We start from the raw sequence: 20,890 nt of genomic DNA on the forward strand, positions 1-20,890 counted from the left end.
ATCCAGAAATCAATTGCATTGTAGAGAGTAGTTGTTTATCCACTTCAAAATGCAAATCTTCAAATTTTGTGGAGAGAAGATGTATATATATAATATTCAGGATCTCCAACCAGAGGATTAAGGGACTCAGAATTCAGGAAAAAGGAAAAGTAAAATAAAGCAGTCTTATAATTGAATTTTAATCTATAACATAGCATGAAACAATTTAAAACAAAATGCAAGTCCTCTGAGCTCAAGAAAACAAGGCAATTCTTGCAAATAATTCCAACAGATAAAGAGAAGCAAATCAAAAGTCATCATCGTCTTCCTCGGCTATATGTTTAGCGAGCTCTTGTTCCTGCTGCTGTCTTTCCCTCCTCTTCTCAGCACTTTCTTTTTCTTTGTGGGAGTTTGGTGGGAATCGGAGTGCACGCACTGCTTCATTATGCAAGTTAAGACAAAAGGCAATCCTAGTGTCAAATGCACTTTGAGGCTCGTTTGTAGAGTAGATATCTCCAGTTTCCTTCGACACCATCCATCCATTTCCATGATCCAGAGTAGCATCAATTGCCCCATCTCGGATTGCCTTGGCCACAATACTCTCTGCATCAGCGACTGGATTTGGAGAGTCCAATCTCAGCTTTTTGGCAACATCAACAAGAGAAATCCGTGAATATGAGATGCTAATGTTACGCAGCCCAGTCCTAATGACATTATGGCGCAACCTAACAATCAAATTGTGGGTTCTATCTGTATTGAAAGTGCTGGAGAACTTCTCAGCAACACTTCTGAAAAGCTCCAAATCTCCAATTCGTACAGCCTGTAAAAAAAAAAATACATATTAAAGAATGCAGCAAAAGTTCAACCCCATAATTCATGAGTTGATATGCATAAGTCATGTCTTGAAGCAATGACAGCATAAAAAATCCCAGAACATACCAATGTCAAACAAGAGCAATATCAAATTATCAATGTATGCATAAATTTTTCGGTACTTTAAAAAGTTGACGTCAAAAAACATTTAACTAAGTATTTTTGCTTTTACATTTGAAAGGCAATCAATCAAGTTCGTGAAACCATGTTTCTACAGTAGGGACTAAATTCAATGAACAAAATCAAGAAAACACAACTCACATTTGTTAGTTCAAAATATGGCCTCAAAGCCTTCTCCATCCCTTTTTGCATAAAAACTGTCCTCTCGGGTATTTCCCCCAACAGTAAGCGGACAATGATAGCCCACTTGTTACACTGAACTCGGAAACCAAGGGCTGCAATTGGAGCTTTCCTAGCTGCTTGCAGGAGGGACTCTTTAGCATCTGTATACTCCAACTGAATTGTTCTGATCTTTCCCAAGTAAAAGAGGTACCTACAAAACTGTAAGAATCCAGCCTCAGAATATGTATCACATATCTACAGTGCAATAATCTATGCAGAAAATAGCTAAAGAGTAAAATAGATAGAAAAAGACCTGCTGGTTTGAGTGAGCTTCAAACCGGGGAGCCTTGGACCTCAGCTTTTCAGCCTGATCGTACAAGTTGTAATGGAGGTAATTTCGAAGTAACAGGTTAAGAAGCGTTTCCTGCATCACATCATCATGAGAGCATAAGACTCCAGACATACTTAGATAGACATAATTGCTTAGGTAGGAAGATTTACCTGACCCAACTCATCATGACGTAATGTTGCAATACGATGGAGAGCAAGAAGGTTTCTGTTAAATGAAATAAGGAATAAGCCACCAAAAGCAGAAGTAATCTGCCATTCTAATCTAAATTATGGACAACTATATCATAGAGACACCGATGACAAACAATAACTATAGTCGAGGGAAACAAAGTAAAGGTTAAGTAAGACTGCATGTAAATACAATGCTAACTTACCCCCTAATTTCAGCAAGATCACCGGTGAGTTCATAACTAAGAGAATAATAAAAGTATAGCCTTGATGCTAGAACATCAACAGTTCTCCTATTCAGGTTCTTCAATCGAGCAATGCTGGCTGAGGCACAAGCTTTGGCCTGCAAGAAAGTAGAGAAACATCAAATGTTTAATAAGCACGTCAAATGAAGTAAAGAGAAAGGAAAAAAAAACAGGTGGAAAGAGGCCATGATTGATTATGTTACTCACCTCACTGTATTTCTTCTGATCAATCAGAAAAATTAGCACAAGCAAATAGCAGTAAATTTCTAGCTCCGGTATCGAGTGCTTTACTGGAGCTTGAGTTGCAGATGTTGCAGTATCAACATCCATGTCATGTTCATCCTCCTGAAATCAAAATTAAGCATATGAAGTGCTTCGTATAAACAATTAACGCACATACATCTCATTATTGATAGCAGCCAGCAACTTTCTAAATATATTAGCAAATTCCATCTCATTTCCTTGTAAACCAATGGACTTAACAAAATTTAAATCCAATTAACAAAGCATAATTAGCTTCAAAGAAGCAATATAGTCTGCCCATTAGAACTTAATCGATACCCCATCATCACAGAATAGATAAGCTATGTCTTCAAGAACATTTTATACATTGGAATATCCACGATATTGGAAGTATTCAGCAGAGCACAGCAAGAACACAAATTCAAAAAAAAAACCCAAATCAAGAAAAGAGTTAAAATTTTACCTTTGGGATATAGGAAGATAACCGAGTGTGCACCTCCGATCCTGGAGTAAGAGCGAAATTGAGGAACGCAGAGAGCACTGAAGCCTTCAGCTTTCGCCTCAACGCCATGGTCAGGCGAACAACACGCACAATTCTCCGAACCTCCCGTGCATACGCACCAGTCTCAATAAGCGATGCAATCTCCTTCAAATCTGAAAAAAACATTAAAATTTTACAAAACGCATTAAAAAATCGAAAGCTCAAGCACAATCGTTCGAATCTACCGAAAAAAAAAAAAAGAACACAGTAGAAATCGAAGAAAACAAAAAAAAAAAAAAAGTTAGGGTTAAAGTGTAATGAAGATGAGTGTTTGAATCATACGTTGCAGAGTTGAAGGAGTAGGAGAAGGGACTGGGACTGGGACTGAATTGGAAGGAGCCTGAAGCTCTTTCATCTCCACGTCTTGAGTCATCTTGCAGAGACTGTATCGAAAATCACAACAAACATAGAAGAAAAAAAAAGTTGAATGTAAAATGGAAATGGCGAAATTAGAAGTAAGATATAGATGATTTGACCTAAATCGTACCAGAGATGGTGGAGCTCGGGTTGATCGAAGAAGAGATTTTAGGGTTTCGCCCAATTTTCGTACAGTGCAAGTCTAAACTGGTAGAAAGGAAGAAGAAGAAGAAGAGAGAGAAAGAGAGCATCCAGGTAGTGAAATGAAAGAAGCAATCTCTCACTAGCTGTAAGCCAAACGACGTCGTCGCATTATTTATTTATTTTTTAATAAAATAACTCTTAATACCATTTTATTTTACAAAATTATCGAATGAACCATTTTTTTTTTTTTTTATGATTTGCTGTATAAATACATAAATTTAACTAATTTTTTAAGTTTAATTTCATACCGTAATAATACTTAAATTATAAACGTACCTACTACAGAAGTTCTATAATTATAATTTAGGTATTATCACTGCAAAAAATTAAACTTAAGTATTTATTTACAATTAAAAATTAAACTTATGTATTTATATCACAAATTTCTCTTTTTTTTCACTATATAAAAAAGGTAAATATATTGATTTTGAATGTTAAAAAAGTTATTTATTGTAGTTTTGTTAAATGACAAATTAGATTATTTTTTAATGGTACAATTTTTTTTTAGTACAATTTTTGTCATTTTCATTAATAAAATCAATCTAAAATCGATTTTTAGTACGAACAGATACAATATAAGAATAATTTGCATATAAGAGTATCAATTAAATTTTATTGTTAAATACTGATTAGAACTGCCACTATATGATGTATAACACATTTTTATCAGTCTAAATAATTTTAATTATTTAAATATTATAAAAATTATTTTAAATGGTTAATATTTAATGCTGGCATTTAACTAACCACTTATGATTTGCAAATAAAAATGAAGTTCAAAGAGAGTGCTATAATAAAAAAAGATAATTGAAAGTAATTAAGATCTCAATATTCCCATGAGAATTAGATGTATTACAATTTGAGAAATATTAAAAGGGATCTATGGTTAGGGATGCATACGGAGGGGGGAATTAATGGGGAGTACTTCCCTCGTCTTCATCTTTGTTAAGGATTTTAATTTTGGTCTATCGGAGGATGGTGCGGAAAATCCCTTAATAGAGGCAGGGACGAGGCAGGGAATCCCTTAATAAAAAAATAAAATTTATAATAAAAATTTAAATATATAAAAATATTAAACTACATGAATATTATAATGTTACACATTAATTATTATCCAAAACACAATTTAAATTCATAAAAAGGATACTAATATACTAAAAAACTACAAACATAACTTATAAATTTTAAAATATTATTAGAAATATAAAATAAAATACTAAACAGGTCCTCGTTGGGGCAGGGAGTATCATCTCCGTCCCATTTAACATTCAGAGACAAAAAATAATCTTCGTTCCTGCCATGTTTCCCATTTAGACAGGAAATCTCCGTCCCATTAGGGGCAGGTCCTCGCGGGGCCATCTCTGAAAGGAAATGTGCATCCCTATTTATGGTGCTTAACACTTTTATGATGTGTAATATTACTGTTGGTGTAATTTTATATCAGGTCTCCCTTATTTTAATTAATAAAAATTATAAAAAACTACTAACTAATTATAAAAAATCATGTCATAGAGGTGTTAGGCACGTTAATACCCCATCTCAAAGTATACATTATATAATAAGTAATATACATTTTCTCACAAAGGAAAAGTCCTAAACTAGAAAACATTCAAAATATGAACAAAAAATACTCAATTTTTCATGAAAATAACTCATTAAGCTATAAATAATAGAGATTAGAACATTGTTATAAGATACTAGTGGTATATAGCACAACTTATAGTTGCGACACTTTGTAAATAGTTAGCGATATTCTATAATAGTTATTACACTAAATTATATAAAACGTATACTTAATTACTTCAATAACAATATAATACGTTAAACTACTACTTTTTTAACATTTTTATCAACAATAATATAAGTAGTGAAAGCATAACTTTGAGTCACTAGAGCACTACTCACAAATAAAAGTTCCCAAAAACATTATTTCACTTGCCAACATGAATCAATCTCTCATTAAAATTGGTCACAAAAATAAAATAAAATCTACTATTAAAAGAAATAGTAGCTAAAGAAGTTGGAACTATTTAAAGGAATTGTGAGTGAGATTCTCACAATGAAAGCCAGACTTCTTAAGCACCCAACTAGCCAAAACTTTAGGCTCTTCCATTTCCTCCCACTAGCATACTTCAACCCCATTTCAATGTTCTTATAACTTCTTCAAGGTTTTCACATTTTTTACTTAGAGTTTCTCATCAACACCTCCCCAAGACACCTAGCCAAAACGACACCGACTTCTAGAGCAGACCATTCGCCTTGGCCGATAGAGGGAATTTCCGGCCGCACAAACATTGCTTTTGTTAATGCTTTTCCATAGATGCTCCCATGGTGATGGTGGTCTAAATCTAAGTTGAAATATGACTTGAAGGGTTCTATTTTTGTTGCCTCAAATACATTCCTCACTTGATCATGAATCACTGCCAATTCACTCAACACAAACTCTCTTGATTTATCTAGATTCTCCTTTAGCTCTTTCTCTACATTTTTATGCAACAACCAAACTAAAACAACCCATATCAACATAAGTTAAATTACTTCTTATTCATAATTTACTTAAAAGCAGGGGTACCTTGGTCTAGAGATGGCACCAGTTCCTATACCATGTCCAATTGATTGCATAAGAAGTGGCTCCAGTTCATGACTATTGTCAAAATTTGCACCACCCCTAATGGCATATCTCCATGTACTCTGTGTGTAGCTTTATTAAATTCTAAACAATCAGTTCATTCTATCAGACCCAATCAACACCTTTCAATATTTCATAATAAAAAGAAAAATTTAAGACTAATAAATCACTAGTTTTGAATTTGGGGCAAGATCTTGAATATTTCCAGTGTTACAATAGTGCATATTTCTAGTGTTACATCTATAATTTAGATTATGTTTCTTTACATTCGCATACACAGAATAAGTATAGCAAGATCACCAGTAATCTCCACAAGAACATGAACCGTTTACAAAATGGTGAAATCGGTTTCTGTCTCTCATTATGATCTTTCTTCCTGTAATCTTTGAAATCAACTATGTAACGGCATGACAATCCGAACAAACTCGGAGGTTCTTTACAATGGTTATTGTGGTTCCTGGCTTTGTACTGATTAGCCCAAAAGCCATGGCAAGCTTCTCACTGTGAACTTGGAGAGATTGCTCCTTTTGTCTCTCACCCAAATCATGTAATACTATATCTGTATGTGGGGTGTAACCCTGAGCCTTAAGCCAACCATTTATCTCTTCCAACATCTTGTATATTTCTTTGCTTTTTGGGTGTTTCTTATCCCCTGCAAGAAATTCATGTACCTTATTATTCACTTCAATTGAGCTACAACCGGGCTCCTTTTGAATCCCACTCTCTTTCATTACACCTCTCACTTTTGCAACCCCTTCCCAATTTCCAGCTGCAGCATATATATTTGAAAGAAGAATATATGTCCCTGAGTTTGCAAGATCATGTCTTACAAGATACTCTGCAATCTCCTCTCCTAAAGTAGCATTGTTGTGGAGTCTACATGCACCAAGTAAAGTTCCCCACAAGACTGGATCAGGATCGATTTTCATGTTCTTGACGAGTTCATAAGCTTCCTCTAGATGCCCTGCACGGCTAAGAAGATTTACCATACATCCATAATGCTCAATCTTCGGTTCAATGCCGCACTCAAGTTTCATTGAGCTGAAAAACTCCTTGCCCTCATCGACCAAACCAGCATAAGCACAGGCACTCAAGACACCGATGAAGCTTATGTCGCTAGGGAAGTATCCAATTTCAAGCATTTCATTGAACAATTCTAGTGCATCTTGGCTAAAACCATGCATTGCATACCCAACAATCATTGAATTCCAAGCCACAACATCCTTGTCTTGAATGCTCTCGAAAATGAGACGAGCATTCTCCACACTACCACATTTGCAGTACATATCAATCAAAGCAGTGCCCACATGAACATTTATTCGAATCCCATTACTCTCCATGTAAGTATGAAGCCACTTACCAGACTCCAAAGCTCCAAGCTGACCACAAGAAGATAGCAAAGAAAGCACAGTGACTTCATTAGGCTTTATTCTCTCTCTCAACATCTTCCTAAATAGCAACAAAGCCTGATTAGGCATCCCATGTTGAGTATACCCATCAATCATCACATTCCAACACACCAAATCCCTCTCCCTCATTTCATCAAACAACATCCGAGCTTCATCAAGCTTCCCATGCTTAGCATAACAAGTCATCATCGCAGTCAAAGAAACCAAACTCCTCTTAGGCATTGTAACAAACAGTTGTTGTGCAGAACAAACATCACCAGCTCTAGCATAAACATCAATGAGTCCAGTCCTAACATACAAATCAAAATCAAACCCAAATTTAATCGCTTGACCATGAAGCAATTTTCCATGCCCAAGTCGGCAATCTTTCAAAAGAGCTGAAAACGTAAAGCAATTCGGTTCAACACCTTGTTTCAACATATGGGTATAGTACAAGAGTGCTTGATCATTCAAACCAGATTGGGAGTGGCCATGGATAATATTAGTCCAAAAGAAAACATTGGGCATTTGGGTTTGTTGGAAAAGAGCAACGGAGTAGTTGAGACGGGCAAGAGCTGCATAGGAGCGTTGGAGCTTGAAGTTAATAATGGAGTGGTCGTGGTAGCCATGGCGGAAGACAGCTGCGTGGGTCTGGAGAAGGCGAGTGATTGAGTTGGAATTGTCAATTAGGAAGATGAATTTGTCAACTGAAGGAAGAGATGTAGCGGTTGTTGTGGTGGTGGTTGAGGGAGACGACAACGTCAATGGCATCGTCGATATCATCCTAATGAAAAACAACAACAGTTTTTAGACTATCTCCATTCTCAACTGCATAACAGCAAAATATTAGATGAAATTTGACATAAAAATTAAATATTAGTTTGAGTCCGCATTGAATTGGAGAAGAAATTTTTTCAAAAACACAAAAATATAGCATTAGGCACTTGATTGAAGATGATCTTGGTAAGAAAAAAATGTGCCAATTTTCATTTCCACCACACATCTTTGCATGTGAAGAAACGACATGTCATTTACATATGATTTGATCACATCACACAAAAATAATAATGAAACCATTAAAGAAGAACCCTTTTATTTATGCTGTCTCATAGACCACTATATCATAGATCTATATTATTGTTAATGTCTTTTGTAATTTTGAAAGAGTACATTTTGTAAGATTGGATTATTTAATCTTGCAATCACTTGAGGCTAGCTCAAGTGGTTATAGGTGGATGTGTGTGTTGGAGGTTCTGGATTCGAGTCCAAGTAAAAAAAAATTTATTTAATCTTGCTCTTGGTGTGTTTAGCATTCCTTTGTTGTGTGCATCTATTACTTTAAAAGTCTTGGTGTTGGAAGGACCACCCTTCAAATTTAATGGTTCATAAAAATTTTTTATTTTTGAACCTTTATTTAAAAAAATATAATATGTTTTAAAATCAATAAAAAAAATATATTTTTAAAAAGAAAATTTTTTTAGGCCTCAGGCTAAGTAAGCCCTAAGCACAACCTATACTCAAGACCGGGCCTGAATATTAGTACAAGTTACTTAAAATCGGTTTCTCTCTTTGTCAGCTAGTGAACTAACTCGACTTGATTTTAGACAGTTAGAGAAGTTAGTTAGTAACAATTGCGTCACTCCAACAATCTTAAACAGGTCTATAAATACAATCTAGTTAATCTCATTGATCTCTAATCTCTACTCTCCTCTCTAAAATAATTGTATAGAGTTTTAGACTAGAGAACTCCATCCTCATTCATTGTAACTAAGTATTTGATTAATAAAGATCCAAGCTAAAGACTGTTCCCTTAGGGAGTAGACAATTGCCACTGTCAACAATAATTGATTAAACCTCTTTAAACTTGGCGTTATTTGTTTTCTTTGATTAGTTTTGATCTTTGTATTGCATATCAAAAGCTCTAGTGCTTCAACAAAAAAAAAAGATACAAATTAGTACAGAGAGAGCCTTCCTTTGTATAACTTAATGTGCTTTTGTACTTTGTAATACAAAAACAAAGAACAAGTTGAAACTATTTTAATTGTTAGTGAGTTTTCCACAATCAAAGTCAGCTTTCTTGAACACCAAAGTAGCCAAAAATGAAGCCAAAAACTTGTCCCTTAAAAAGCTTAAAACTTTATTATGACTCTGTTGTATAAAACCAATCACATAAGCTGTAGCAACAAGGTCAAAGCTCCTCCATTTCCTCTCACTTGCATATTTCTTCAACCCCATTTCAATGTTCTTATATTCCTCTTCAAGTTTTTCACTTTTCTTACTCGAATTTCTCAGCAACACTTCCCCAAGACACCTAGCCAAAACGACACCGTCTTCTAGAGCAGAGCAGCCGCCTTGGCCGAGGTCCGGTGTCATGGGATGGAGGGCATCCCCAGCCACACAAACATTGCCTTTGCTTATGTTTTTCCATAAAAGCTCCCATGGTTTTCTATATCTTAGTGGAGATATTAACTTGAACGCTTCTAATTCTGTGGACTCAAATACACCTCTTACTTGATCAGGAATCATTCCCAATTTACTCAATACAAACTCTCTTGTTTTAGTTGGGTTCTCTTCAAGCTCTTTCTCTACATATAAAATGCAACAACCAAGAAATCAGTCACAACACACATCAAAAAGTTAAAAGAATAAAATTGTTTTAGTACCTTGGTCATGGGAAGCAGCAAAAGTAAAAAACCAATAAACGAATTTGGGGTCACAAGGGACGAGACCAAATCTAACACCATGTCCAAAGAACTGACTAAAAAGTGGCTCAAGTCCATGATTATTATTGGCAAAATTAGTTGCACATCCTCTAATGCCATATCTCCCTGTATGTGTAGCTTTATTGAATCCTAGCCATTTTGCCACCACTGAGTTCACTCCCTCGCACCCTATTAACACCTTATTTCATAATAATTAACAACAAGCATCAACAGTAGTTATGAATCAGACCCAAATCGTTACCAAAAAAATAAAGATTTAGGGATGATTACCGTATAAGTATTTAAAGTTTTAAATTTCTAACCGACGTAAATTCAATAATTTTTTTAGCAGCATAAGTATTTAATGTTAATAAAAGTATTACTTTAGTCTAATTTTGTTAGTACAAACTTCATTAGAGTTTCTAACTGTAAGCATGTGAGACTCAAATTCTAAATCATTGAATCGAACGCAGGACTGCCCTTAAAATTTAGTGAGCTATTAGAAGAAAAAATATATTTTTGGGCTTTTATTCGGAAAAGAAAATATGATATTTTTCAAAATCAGTAAAAAAAATGTATAATTTTAAAAGGGTAAAATTTTTCTTAAACCCTGAGCTAGGTGAACCCTAAGCATAGGTCAGTCCATCTATACCCAAGGTCGGGCCTATCTAGATAAAAAATAACAGTTTTCTTATATAAATTAAAAAATTAAGTTTGGTAACCAATTTAAGACATAAACAAATTCTATATTGACAAAATTTGACGAAAAATTACAATTTTACCATCAACTTGTATTGCTAAACTCAAAAGTTGAGTTACTTATCCAAAGTTTAATTTATGAATTTGGGTTTTGAAATCATATAATTATATTATATTACCTTAGTTCTAATGATAGTACCATCAGCAAGATGAAGAAGCTTGAAGAAACCAGATTCTTGAATAGCAACCAATTTGGAGGAGAATCTGATAGTACCATTTGGGAGATCATTTGAGAGAGCTTCCATGAGCAATTTCCTTTGTACACGCCGAACTTCATGCTTTCCACTGTGAATTATCACATACATACTCTTATTCATAATGCATGTAATAAAAAGTCCTTAAACATTAAAACATCTTCCTTAGCCTTTCTCATTAAATTAACTTACACTTTTTTCCCTTTGGCTTTATTAAATGATATCTCTGCTGTTTTGAGTCCTGATTCTGTAGATGAAGTAACAATTCTGCACTCATAATTTCTACTTTGGTTAGTTTCATACTTCATAATCATAGCTATGTGTCATTCCACACCCATCATATACATACACATACGTATATATATACATACTTTTTAATAGTAAGGTATAAAATTTACTGTACACCTTTGATTAATTTAATGCGTTAAAAAATAAAGTTTAAATAATTACTTAACATTTATATAAGAAAAAAATTAATTAAAAATTTTATCTTTAAATTTTGAGATGTACCAAATCATGTCTTTTAAATTTTTTAGGCCGTTAAAATATTGTTCTGAACTGTTGAGATTGTTAGATTAAAGAATTTTTGTTTAATTTCATTCAGTTTTACTAATATAACAGTTGTCTATATTTTAAATTGTGGCTCCCAAACTTTGATATTTATAAAATCATGTCCTAAGTTTAACATGTACCGAATTATATTTCCTAAATTTTCATCCACATCAAACTTTTTTTAGTAACATTTTAAAAAAATTTACGAATAATTTTAAGACTAATTAGCAATTTTTCCCCTCGAATTTTGACATGTACTAAATCATGCCCCCTGAACTTTTTTCGCCGTTAAAATTTTTCCCTGAACTATTCAGATTGTTAAATTTAAGGACTTTTATTTAATTTTAGTAAAAAAATTTTAACATGGATGAAAGTTCAGGGGGCATGATTTAATACATATAAAAATTTGAGAGACATGATTTAGTAGACATCAAAGTTTGGAGAGCATGATTTAGTACCTGAAACAGTAAAATTAAATAAAATTAGACAAAAGTCCTTAAATTTAACAATCTCAATAGTTCAGGAGGAATTTTTAACCGCCAACAAAATTCAGGGGACATGATTTAGTACACGTCAAAATTCGGGGAGAAAAATTGCTAATTAGCCTAATTTTAAATAAGTAGAATGTACCAAAACCCGAAACAACCCATTTAGGAGGTTTACTATTTACTATAAAATTACCAGTATTAGTATGAGATGTGAGTAGAATATATAAGAGGGAGAGAGAGTAAATAGGGTACCCAAGAAGAGTGTGATGTTGTTGGCGAAGAGAGTGTCCAACACCAATGGCATCCAAAGCCTTCCAAGCATTGGTCCATATCATCAAAGCATATCCTGTTATCCTCAAACACTCTGCTGATTCCAATACTAAGCTTCTAATACCCAACCTTAATTCACACACATCAACCTTTTTCTTTATATCATATATAATATATAATTATGGAGACACAAACAGAGAGAGATTAATTAAGAAATTACCTGTGAAGTCCCAAGCATGTAGTGAGGCCAGCAATTCCAGCTCCTACAATCACAACATCCTCAACAATTTCCATTCTACTATTATACTATAATTACTAAACTTGGTTTCATTGATTTCTCTAACTCTTAACTATTTAGTTTAGATGTAACAGTAGTTTCACGTAATGGGGTTTTATATATCTATAATCTATGTGTACATATTTATATAATTAATGGTTGGAAAGAACTCAAAGAAAGATGATGATGAAGTTGAAAATGACCTATCATCACTCTGTCTAATTATTTCAACGACACGTTTTGTTTGGATTGTCACATTGAATTAATTGTTCACATTGAAATCTATAATAATCATATAATTAAAGGTAATTGGAATCTACTATACACTTTCTAATTGAAATTGATTGCATATTAGAGATAATGAATAGTGTAATTTGTGGTATAAATATCTAGGGTTTATTTTTCTATTGCAGATAAATGTTTCATTTTAATTTTTCATAGTTATATTTATGAAATTTTCGTAGATATCTTGTTAAGTGTCTAGTCAATAACGTGGCAGTCTGGTCTAGGATATTAAATTTTTATTTTTATTTAAAAATTAATTTAAATATACCATTAAAAAATGACACATAAATAATGATTTCACACTTAACGCGGTCAGTACCTAAAGAAATTACATAAATATAACTTAGATATTATTACAGTTAAAAATTAAACTTATGTATTTATCTCTAACTGGAAATTAAACTTAAGTATTTAATAATCATATAATTAAAGGTAATTGGGAGCTATTTTTTTTCAAATAAAAATACAATTTCATTAATTCAAATTATTTAAAAGAACATCACATAAACTATTAGAGACAATTGGAAGCTATTAATTACATTTTCTAATTGAAATTGATTGGATATTACAAATAATAAATAGAATAATTTACGACATAAATAGTTAAGTTTAACTTCTGATTGTAGATAAATATTTAATTTTAACTTTTGACGGATTTAATACCTAAATTATATTTCTAGAACTTCCATTGGTACCCGAGCGTTAAGTGTCAAGTGGTCACGTGACAGTCCTTGATTGCATTAAATTTTTATTTTTTTATTTACAAATTAATTTAAGGGTAAATACCATTTTGGACCCTGTGTTTTGCAAAAGTTACCAATTGGATCCTGTGTTTTGTTAAATGACAAAATGGACCCTGTATTTTCTAAAATAGTACAAATAGGACCCTGAATTGATTTTTTCTCAAAATAAAATTTAATTATAATCCGATCTAAAAGTGCTATATGACAAAAATGTTTACATTTTTTGTATCTGTTCGTATTAAGCATTGTCTTCAAGTTGGTTGTATAAAAAAAAAAGTTATCAAAAATTAAGCTCAAGGTCCTATTTTTACTATTTTAGAAAATATAGGGTCCATTTTGTCATTTAACAAAATACAGGGTCCAGTCTGCAACTTTTGCAAAATACAGGGTCCAAAATAGTATTTACCCTTAATTTAAATATACCAATATAAAAATGACACATAAATAATAACTTAATATTTAATGTTGAGATACATACATAAATTAAACTTAACTATTTATGTGTAACCGAGAGTTAAATTTAAGTATTTATAAAACAAATTACTCTAATAAATATTTTATTTTTCAGACAATTAATTGTTAAATAATATTTTTTTTCTATCTCAAATATAAAATTTAAAACTTATATATAATTACTATTTAACACATTTAAACGTCTAAAATTCGTTTTAAAAAAAGAAAAAGTCTTTAAAATAAGGTATAATCCCTATATTGTGAAATTATAATTATTGACCTTTTGTAGTAAATTATGAACCAATGGCTGGCTTACTATCCTTTCTTCTTATCGTCGTTTTCCACTTCACTTAATCCATTACGTTTCTTAAATTGTTGTTTTCTTCTTTATTGTCGTTTAATCGTTTTAGTGTCACTCAGTCATTTCATTGTCTATCGTTTGACCTTTTATTTCAAGAATTTTGATTTATTGTTTGTTGTAGGAGGAAACAATTTATTGTTATTGATTTAATATTATTATGATAAAAAAATTTATTGTTATTTATGTATTATAAGTTTATTAAAAGAAAAAAATTAAAAAAAATGAATAATTATTGTAAAAACTTAGAACAATTAGGAAATACGAACTATAATTTTAAATCAAACCAATCCGTTTTTGTGTTGATTGGTTTGGTTTTGTTTGATCATTTAATTGGTCTGGTTTGATTTTAATTTTTAAAAAACCGTAATACTAATTTAGTTTGAAAAAATTAAAAATCTAACCAAACTAATCCGTGAAAAATATTAGCACAATAATTGTGAAAAATACTTTAACGTGCCTAAACTAGTAAGGCAATAGAGTTCTTGATCTCTTTAAATTTAACTTGACTCTAATACTATTTGTTGTGAGTCAAAACACCTCAATCAAGAACAAGTGTCAAAGAATTAATTTGCTAAACAAGAAATTAATTAATAACCAAATTAACAATTGAAACAGTAAAAGAATAATAACACCAGAAATTGTGTAGACTAATCTATGAAACAGTGTGTTTTATGATCAGAACTACTAGAACAAAGAACAAGACTTGAGCTCCCTAAACTAGTCTAAATATAATACATTTTCTATCTATGAATTAGTAAAAATAATCTCTAAATATAATACATTATTATGTTAGTTGTATGTCTTCAATATCAAACATTATTCGGTTGTACCTTTAATCATAATATCTCAAATTAAGTATACATAGCTCAAACTGAGTTACTCTTTCGGCTAGAAATAATGTCAAACACATTAATAATACCAAAAACAAAGAACAAGTTGAAACTATTTTAATTGTTAGTGAGTTTTCCACAATCAAAGTCAGCTTTCTTGAACACCCAAGTAGCCAAAAATGAAGCCAAAAACTTGTCCCTTAAAAAGCTTAAAACTTTATTATGACTCTGTTGTATAAAACCAATCACATAAGCTGTAGCAACAAGGTCAAAGCTCCTCCATTTCCTCTCACTTGCATACTTCTTCAACCCCATTTCAATGTTCTTATATTCCTCTTCAAGTTTTTCACTTTTCTTACTCGAGTTTCTCAGCAACACCTCCCCAAGACACCTAGCCAAAACGACACCGTCTTCTAGAGCAGAGCAGCCGCCTTGGCCGAGGTCCGGTGTCATGGGATGGAGGGCATCCCCAGCCACACAAACATTGCCTTTGCTTATGCTTTTCCATAAAAGCTCCCATGGTTTTCTATATCTTAGTGGAGATATTAACTTGAAGGCTTCTAATTCTGTGGACTCAAATACACCTCTTACTTGATCAGGAATCATTCCCAATTTACTCAATACAAACTCTCTTGTTTTAGTTGGGTTCTCTTCAAGCTCTTTCTCTACATATTAAATACAACAACCAAGAAATCAGCCACAACACATATCAAATCAACAAAGTTAAAAAAAAAACTATGTACCTTGGTCAAGGGAAGTAGCAAAAGTAAAAAACCAATAAACAAATCTGGGGTCACAAGGGATGAGACCAAATCTAACACCATGGCCAAAGAACTGACTAAAAAGTGACTCAAATCCATGATTATTAGAGTCAAAATTAGTTGCACATCCCCTAATGGCATATCTCCCTGTATGTGTAGCTTGATTGAATCCTAGCCATTTTGCCACCACTGAGTTCACTCCATCAGACCCTATTAACACCTTAAGTCATAATACTTATGAATCAGACCCCCCCAAAAAAAAAGTTTTAATTTTGAATTTGGGTTTTAAAATTATATAATTATATTATATTACCTTAGTTCTAATGATGGTGCCATCAGCAAGATGAAGAAGCTTGAAGAAACCAGATTCTTGAATAGCAACCAGTTTGGAGGAGAATCTGATAGTACCATTTGGGAGTTCATTTGAGAGAGCTTCCATGAGCAACTTCCTATTTACACACCGAACTTCATGCATTCCACTGTGAATTATCACACAATCTTAGGCTTCATTTGGTTGTCGTATAATAGTCGTATTGTATTAAATAATAAATAATATTATATTTAGATTAGATAAATCAATGTAGGGATATGATTTTGTCGCGTGATGTACTTTCACGGAATGTATTCCGTGGTACATTAGATTGGTCTCAGGATACATTAAATGAGTGTCAGGGTACGTTTCTACTTTTTAACCCTAATTACTCCTAGATCAATCTCAGTTGTCAGATCAAATAATTTTTTCATCTGACGGCTGCCGTACATCACGGATTGCAATCCGTGAAAGTACAATAACGGGACAAAATCATATCCCAATCAATGTATTGTATTAATTATTTATGACAAAAAAATTTAATAGAATATAAGTTGTATTATGTAATACATAACAAATAGTCTGTGTATTATAATATTTATAAAAGATTCGGAATCAATCCTAATCTTTGACTCAGACCCAGACCTAGACTTAAGACCCCTAACCTCGGACCGGACCCATGATCCAAACTCGGACCCGACCTAATTCGATTTGAAATTTATATTACGATCGAGATTATTGAAAATATATTATAACTTTATACAACCTTTTAATACAACTTAATATTAATCATAATATTGTATTAAATAATATTAATATAATATAATTCAATACATTAAAAGAGAAGGAAAAAAAGGACATACCATACAAGCCCTTTTTATAATGTATGTAAAACATTTAAGTTCATATATAGTTTATATTAGAAATTAGAAATAAGGACTTGATTGGAGATATATACATACAATGATAACTTACAGTGTTTTTCCTATGGCCTTATTAAATGACATCTCTGCTGTTTGGAGTCCTGATTCTGTAGATGAAGTAACATTTCTGCACTCACAATTCACAATTCACAATCTCTACTTTGCTCAGTTTCATCCCACATCCATTACAATTTACATATATACAAATACACACATACATACATATATTTGTTATGCACCTCAAAATGAGTATTTGGTAAATTTTTTATAAAAGATTTTTTTATTCTATTTTTTTTTCTCACGTACATTAATTAAATTTTCAGAAAATTCTATATAATTTTTCTATGTTGAAAATAAAGTTCAAATAGTTACATACCACACTTATAAAAAAAAACAATCACACAGGTCTAATAAAATATTTATACCTTATTTTTGACACTATAGATTATTTAAAAATTTTAAAAAAAATTACAAACAATCTTAAATAACTACAACGTAAACGATCATAAAAGAAAATTAGACTTAAATTTTGTTCTAAATACCAAACTAAATATGTAATCTATCGAAATATCATTTTAAGAGGTTTATTGTAGAATGTCCGAATACTTTTCCTAATAAAGTATTAGTATGAGAGAGAGAGAATAAGTAGGGTACCCAAGAAGGGTGTGATGTTGTTGGCGAAGAGAAAGTCCAACACCAATGGCATCCAAAGCCTTCCAAGCATTGGTCCATACCATCAAAGCAAACCCTGTTATCCTCAAACACTCTGCTGATTCCAATACTAAGCTTCTAATACCCAACCTTAATTCACACACATCAACCTTTTTTGTTATATCATATATAATATATAATTATGGAGACACAAACAAAGAGAGATTAGTTAAGAAATTATTACCTGTGAAGTCCCAAGGATGTAGTGAGGCCAGCAATTCCAGCTCCTACAATCACAACATCCTCAACAATTTCCATACTACTATTAATTATACTTTAAGAGTAGTTTTACATATTGGGGTTTATATTTATATAATGGTTGGTGCAAAGAACTCAGTGAAGAAAGATGATGATGATGATGACGTTGGGAATGACCTATCATCACTCTGTCTAATAATTTCAACGACAAGTTTTGCTTGGATTTCGAATCTTTGAGAATTGAAATTTAGTACAGTTTGTTATAATTATTAGGTTTTTGTAAGGGAGTGAGTGGGTAGTATTAAAAATAAAAAATGCTCTTAAAGTAACTTAACTAGTAAAACAACATAAATGTTTTTTTTTTTTTAAAGTAAATATAGAATTTTGTAATATCCAGTTTATTTTTATTATTATTATTATTATTATTATTATTATTATTATTATTATTATTATTATTATTGTTGTTGTTGTTGTTGTTGTTGTTGTTGTGCGTGTGTGATTAGAAAAAAATGATATATATATATATATATTAAATAGTGAGATAAATAAATAGTGAAGCATTAGATTAGTTAGTTAGTTTAAAATTTAAAATTTAAATTTAAATCAGCATAATTTTATCTGATTAGTTAGATATTTATTTTTAAATTTAAACATATTATACGATATGTTATATACGTATATACTCTATAACCCTAGCAGCCAGATAGTATCGTATTCCCTTATTCTCACCATCTCTCAATTTCTTTTTTTTTATTCTCTCTATTGAACCAAATCAATTGTTTTAATCTTAAGAGCTTCGGGGTTAGCAATCAACCGATCATCGTTCCGTGTCTTCGAAATCTTCAGGTAAAATTCGTACTTGTTTTTATTTTCGTTTTCAGAGAAATAGGCTTTCATAAAACTATCATATCTCTCTCCCCATAGGTCCGTTTTCAGTGATCTAGGTACCGTTTTAAAGATAATTTAATGATCTATATTTTCTATGAAGAAACTCTTTCCTAATTCTGAATATTTCGATGTCAAAAAAATTCATGTTTTACAGACTGTCGATTTACAGTTTTTTTTAAAATTTCTTTTCGATATTGCCTTAGTAAAAGTGTCATATCTCTCTCGATATCTATTATTTTCAAGCGATTCTTGTACTGTTAGAAAGATAATTCAATAATCCATATTTTCTTTGAAGAAACCTTTCCCTAGTTCGGAGTTCTTACCAGTCAAAAGTTAGGATCTTTACTCGGTTATGGTATTTCGTTTTAAGTTTCGTTTCAGAAAAAGTGTCTTCAGTAAAAATTCAATATCTCTCTCAATTTCGATCCATTTTAAAAGATCTTTATCTCGTTTTAAAGCTTAGGAAAATAGCTACATTTTTTATGAAGAAAGTATTGTCTAGATCAGGGTGTAACTATTTTTAAAACATTTATTTTTAGGCTGTATTCAGAAATCGGCGTGATCCAGGATTTTAAAGAAACTGTTTTGAGAAAACATGCATAACTCCTAGATTATAGCTCCGATTTTGATGATCTTTATACCGTTAGAAAGGTCTTTCAATTAAATAAAAACTTTGTGAACAGTAGGACTTCTAATTCAAACGTTTTATATGTCAAATTCTAGGTTAAACTTGCTGTACAGTAAGAGTAATAAATATATTGAGTTTATCGGTGGACTAAGGGTTTCACTAATTGTTATAGGGCCTAGAAGGTATCGTAAGAGTTAATTACAGCGGAGTTGAGGTAAGGAAAAATAATGATACTTTATACTTGCTTTTTATATGGTTTGAGTATCTAGTATGACTGCTTGAATAAATTGTATTGAAACTGTGGAATGTGATAGTTTCGGTGAAATAGTGTTTTATCGATGAATTGTATATGGTTGTTTAATCATGTTCCAGGTACTTGGAAGTGGTTGGAAACCACACATGTATGGTGATGTGGTAAGTGAGGCAGTGTACGTAAGGGTGCACTGGTTATTGGTACTGCGTTCTGGTTAAGAACGTAAGACACTCCAGATTTGTATGGAAGCTGGAGTGTGATTGTGAGTGTGAGTGTGTGGTATTTCAGTATTTGTGTGGCTGCCTCTATTTATACTTATGATTAGGTTGTTGTATGTTTGATGTATATGTTTGTGCTATGATGTGTGAATGCTGGTACATAGTATTGTGTTTTTCCTTACTGGGCTTTTATGTACTCACCCCTTATTTACCCCCTATGTGCAGATAAGTAAGCCTGTAAGCTTTCGGTGACAAGTTGAGTCTGGGCAGCATGGGGTGTATCTCGTGTGATCATGTAACTGCGTGTGGTCTTGGCCATCTTCCGCTGAAAGTTTTTTTTTAATTTATTAAACTTATCGAGGATGTTGTCGTTTAAATTTTCTATTACTTTTCCCTAAGTGGTAATACTTTATTTTCAACTGGGTACCCATGTTTTGAAAAGTGTTTTTTTTTAAAATAAAGGCAACACTAGTATCTTAACGCCAGTTTATTTATGGCATCTTATTTTACGTAAGTAAGGGCGTTACAAATGGTACCAGAGCCACAGTTACATTGATCTTGAATTCACGCGACATACACACCATCGCTGCAAAGGATCAACTTGTCATCAAGTATGTATGCTTTATATATGTTATGTCTTATATGTTAAATTTGGTTTAGTCTTTATCTTTTAATTTTCCTTTAGTTAGCTAGAAGTTTAGGGTATGGTTAATCGAAACAATTAACTGATTCTTCGGAGTTAGAATTTTAGTATAACTCAAACAATTTTCTTATTAGTGTAATTTTTTTTTATGAGTGAAGATTATTTATTTATTTATTTATTTTA

The 20,890-nt window shown here is 32.0% G+C and overlaps 4 protein-coding genes across 5 annotated transcripts; all 4 read right to left on the reverse strand.

Moving 5' to 3' along the window:
- Window positions 1–64: 64 nt before the first annotated feature.
- On the reverse strand, window positions 65–3,554 carry LOC115702908 (probable 26S proteasome non-ATPase regulatory subunit 3). Its single transcript, XM_030630370.2, has 9 exons — window positions 3,170–3,554; window positions 2,965–3,065; window positions 2,605–2,795; window positions 2,106–2,243; window positions 1,860–1,996; window positions 1,636–1,690; window positions 1,448–1,558; window positions 1,114–1,353; window positions 65–799 (listed from the first exon to the last, which is right to left on the reverse strand). The coding sequence occupies exons 2-9, from the start codon at window positions 3,053–3,055 to the stop codon at window positions 287–289; spliced, it is 1,476 nt and encodes a 491-aa protein (XP_030486230.2). The 5' UTR covers window positions 3,056–3,065; window positions 3,170–3,554; the 3' UTR covers window positions 65–286.
- A 2,469-nt stretch (window positions 3,555–6,023) lies between these two features.
- On the reverse strand, window positions 6,024–8,339 carry LOC115702907 (pentatricopeptide repeat-containing protein ELI1, chloroplastic). The gene is given in 1 exon segment (XM_030630369.2): window positions 6,024–8,339. A coding segment is annotated over 1 exon segment (1,875 nt). The 5' UTR covers window positions 8,044–8,339; the 3' UTR covers window positions 6,024–6,168.
- Window positions 8,340–9,133: 794 nt separating this feature from the next.
- Window positions 9,134–12,658, reverse strand: LOC115702905 (monooxygenase 2). The gene is made up of 6 exons (XM_030630367.2): window positions 12,446–12,658; window positions 12,208–12,354; window positions 11,108–11,182; window positions 10,841–11,006; window positions 9,924–10,161; window positions 9,134–9,845 (listed from the first exon to the last, which is right to left on the reverse strand). The coding sequence occupies exons 1-6, from the start codon at window positions 12,517–12,519 to the stop codon at window positions 9,298–9,300; spliced, it is 1,248 nt and encodes a 415-aa protein (XP_030486227.2). The 5' UTR covers window positions 12,520–12,658; the 3' UTR covers window positions 9,134–9,297.
- A 2,488-nt stretch (window positions 12,659–15,146) lies between these two features.
- Window positions 15,147–18,365, reverse strand: LOC115702904 (monooxygenase 2). Of its 2 annotated transcripts, XM_030630365.2 has the most exons (6): window positions 18,064–18,365; window positions 17,823–17,969; window positions 17,221–17,295; window positions 16,249–16,414; window positions 15,918–16,155; window positions 15,147–15,839 (listed from the first exon to the last, which is right to left on the reverse strand). In XM_030630365.2, exons 1-6 carry the CDS (start codon window positions 18,135–18,137, stop codon window positions 15,292–15,294), a joined length of 1,248 nt encoding a protein of 415 aa, XP_030486225.2. In that variant the 5' UTR covers window positions 18,138–18,365; the 3' UTR covers window positions 15,147–15,291. The 2 variants fall into 2 exon arrangements, with proteins under 2 accessions (XP_030486225.2, XP_030486226.2); XM_030630366.2 differs by lacking the exon at window positions 17,823–17,969 and having other exon boundaries at window positions 18,064–18,321.
- Between the last annotated feature and the right edge of the window lie 2,525 nt (window positions 18,366–20,890).

Source organism: Cannabis sativa, chromosome X (assembly GCF_029168945.1).
Source record: "Cannabis sativa cultivar Pink pepper isolate KNU-18-1 chromosome X, ASM2916894v1, whole genome shotgun sequence".
NCBI lineage: Eukaryota > Viridiplantae > Streptophyta > Magnoliopsida > Rosales > Cannabaceae > Cannabis > Cannabis sativa.

Excerpts from the sequence above, each read along its gene's own strand:
- LOC115702908 (XM_030630370.2), bottom strand. The coding sequence starts at position 3,055 with ATGACTCAAGACGTGGAGATGAAAGAGCTTCAGGCTCCTTCCAATTCA. Across the intron at positions 1,997-2,105 it reads ATCAGAAGAAATACAGTGAG|GCCAAAGCTTGTGCCTCAGC; the intron begins GTGAGTAACATA and ends ACTTTCTTGCAG. Across the intron at positions 800-1,113 it reads CATATTTTGAACTAACAAAT|GCTGTACGAATTGGAGATTT; the intron begins GTGAGTTGTGTT and ends TTTTTTTTACAG.
- LOC115702904 (XM_030630365.2), bottom strand. The coding sequence starts at position 18,137 with ATGGAAATTGTTGAGGATGTTGTGATTGTAGGAGCTGGAATTGCTGGC. Across the intron at positions 17,970-18,063 it reads ACATCCTTGGGACTTCACAG|GTTGGGTATTAGAAGCTTAG; the intron begins GTAATAATTTCT and ends GTGTGAATTAAG. Across the intron at positions 16,415-17,220 it reads AAGGCCATAGGAAAAACACT|TGGAATGCATGAAGTTCGGT; the intron begins GTAAGTTATCAT and ends GATAATTCACAG.
- LOC115702905 (XM_030630367.2), bottom strand. The coding sequence starts at position 12,519 with ATGGAAATTGTTGAGGATGTTGTGATTGTAGGAGCTGGAATTGCTGGC. Across the intron at positions 11,183-12,207 it reads CAACATCACACTCTTCTTGG|AATTGTTACTTCATCTACAG; the intron begins GTACCCTATTTA and ends TTATGAGTGCAG. Across the intron at positions 10,162-10,840 it reads GTACTATCATTAGAACTAAG|GTGTTAATAGGGTGCGAGGG; the intron begins GTAATATAATAT and ends TTATGAAATAAG.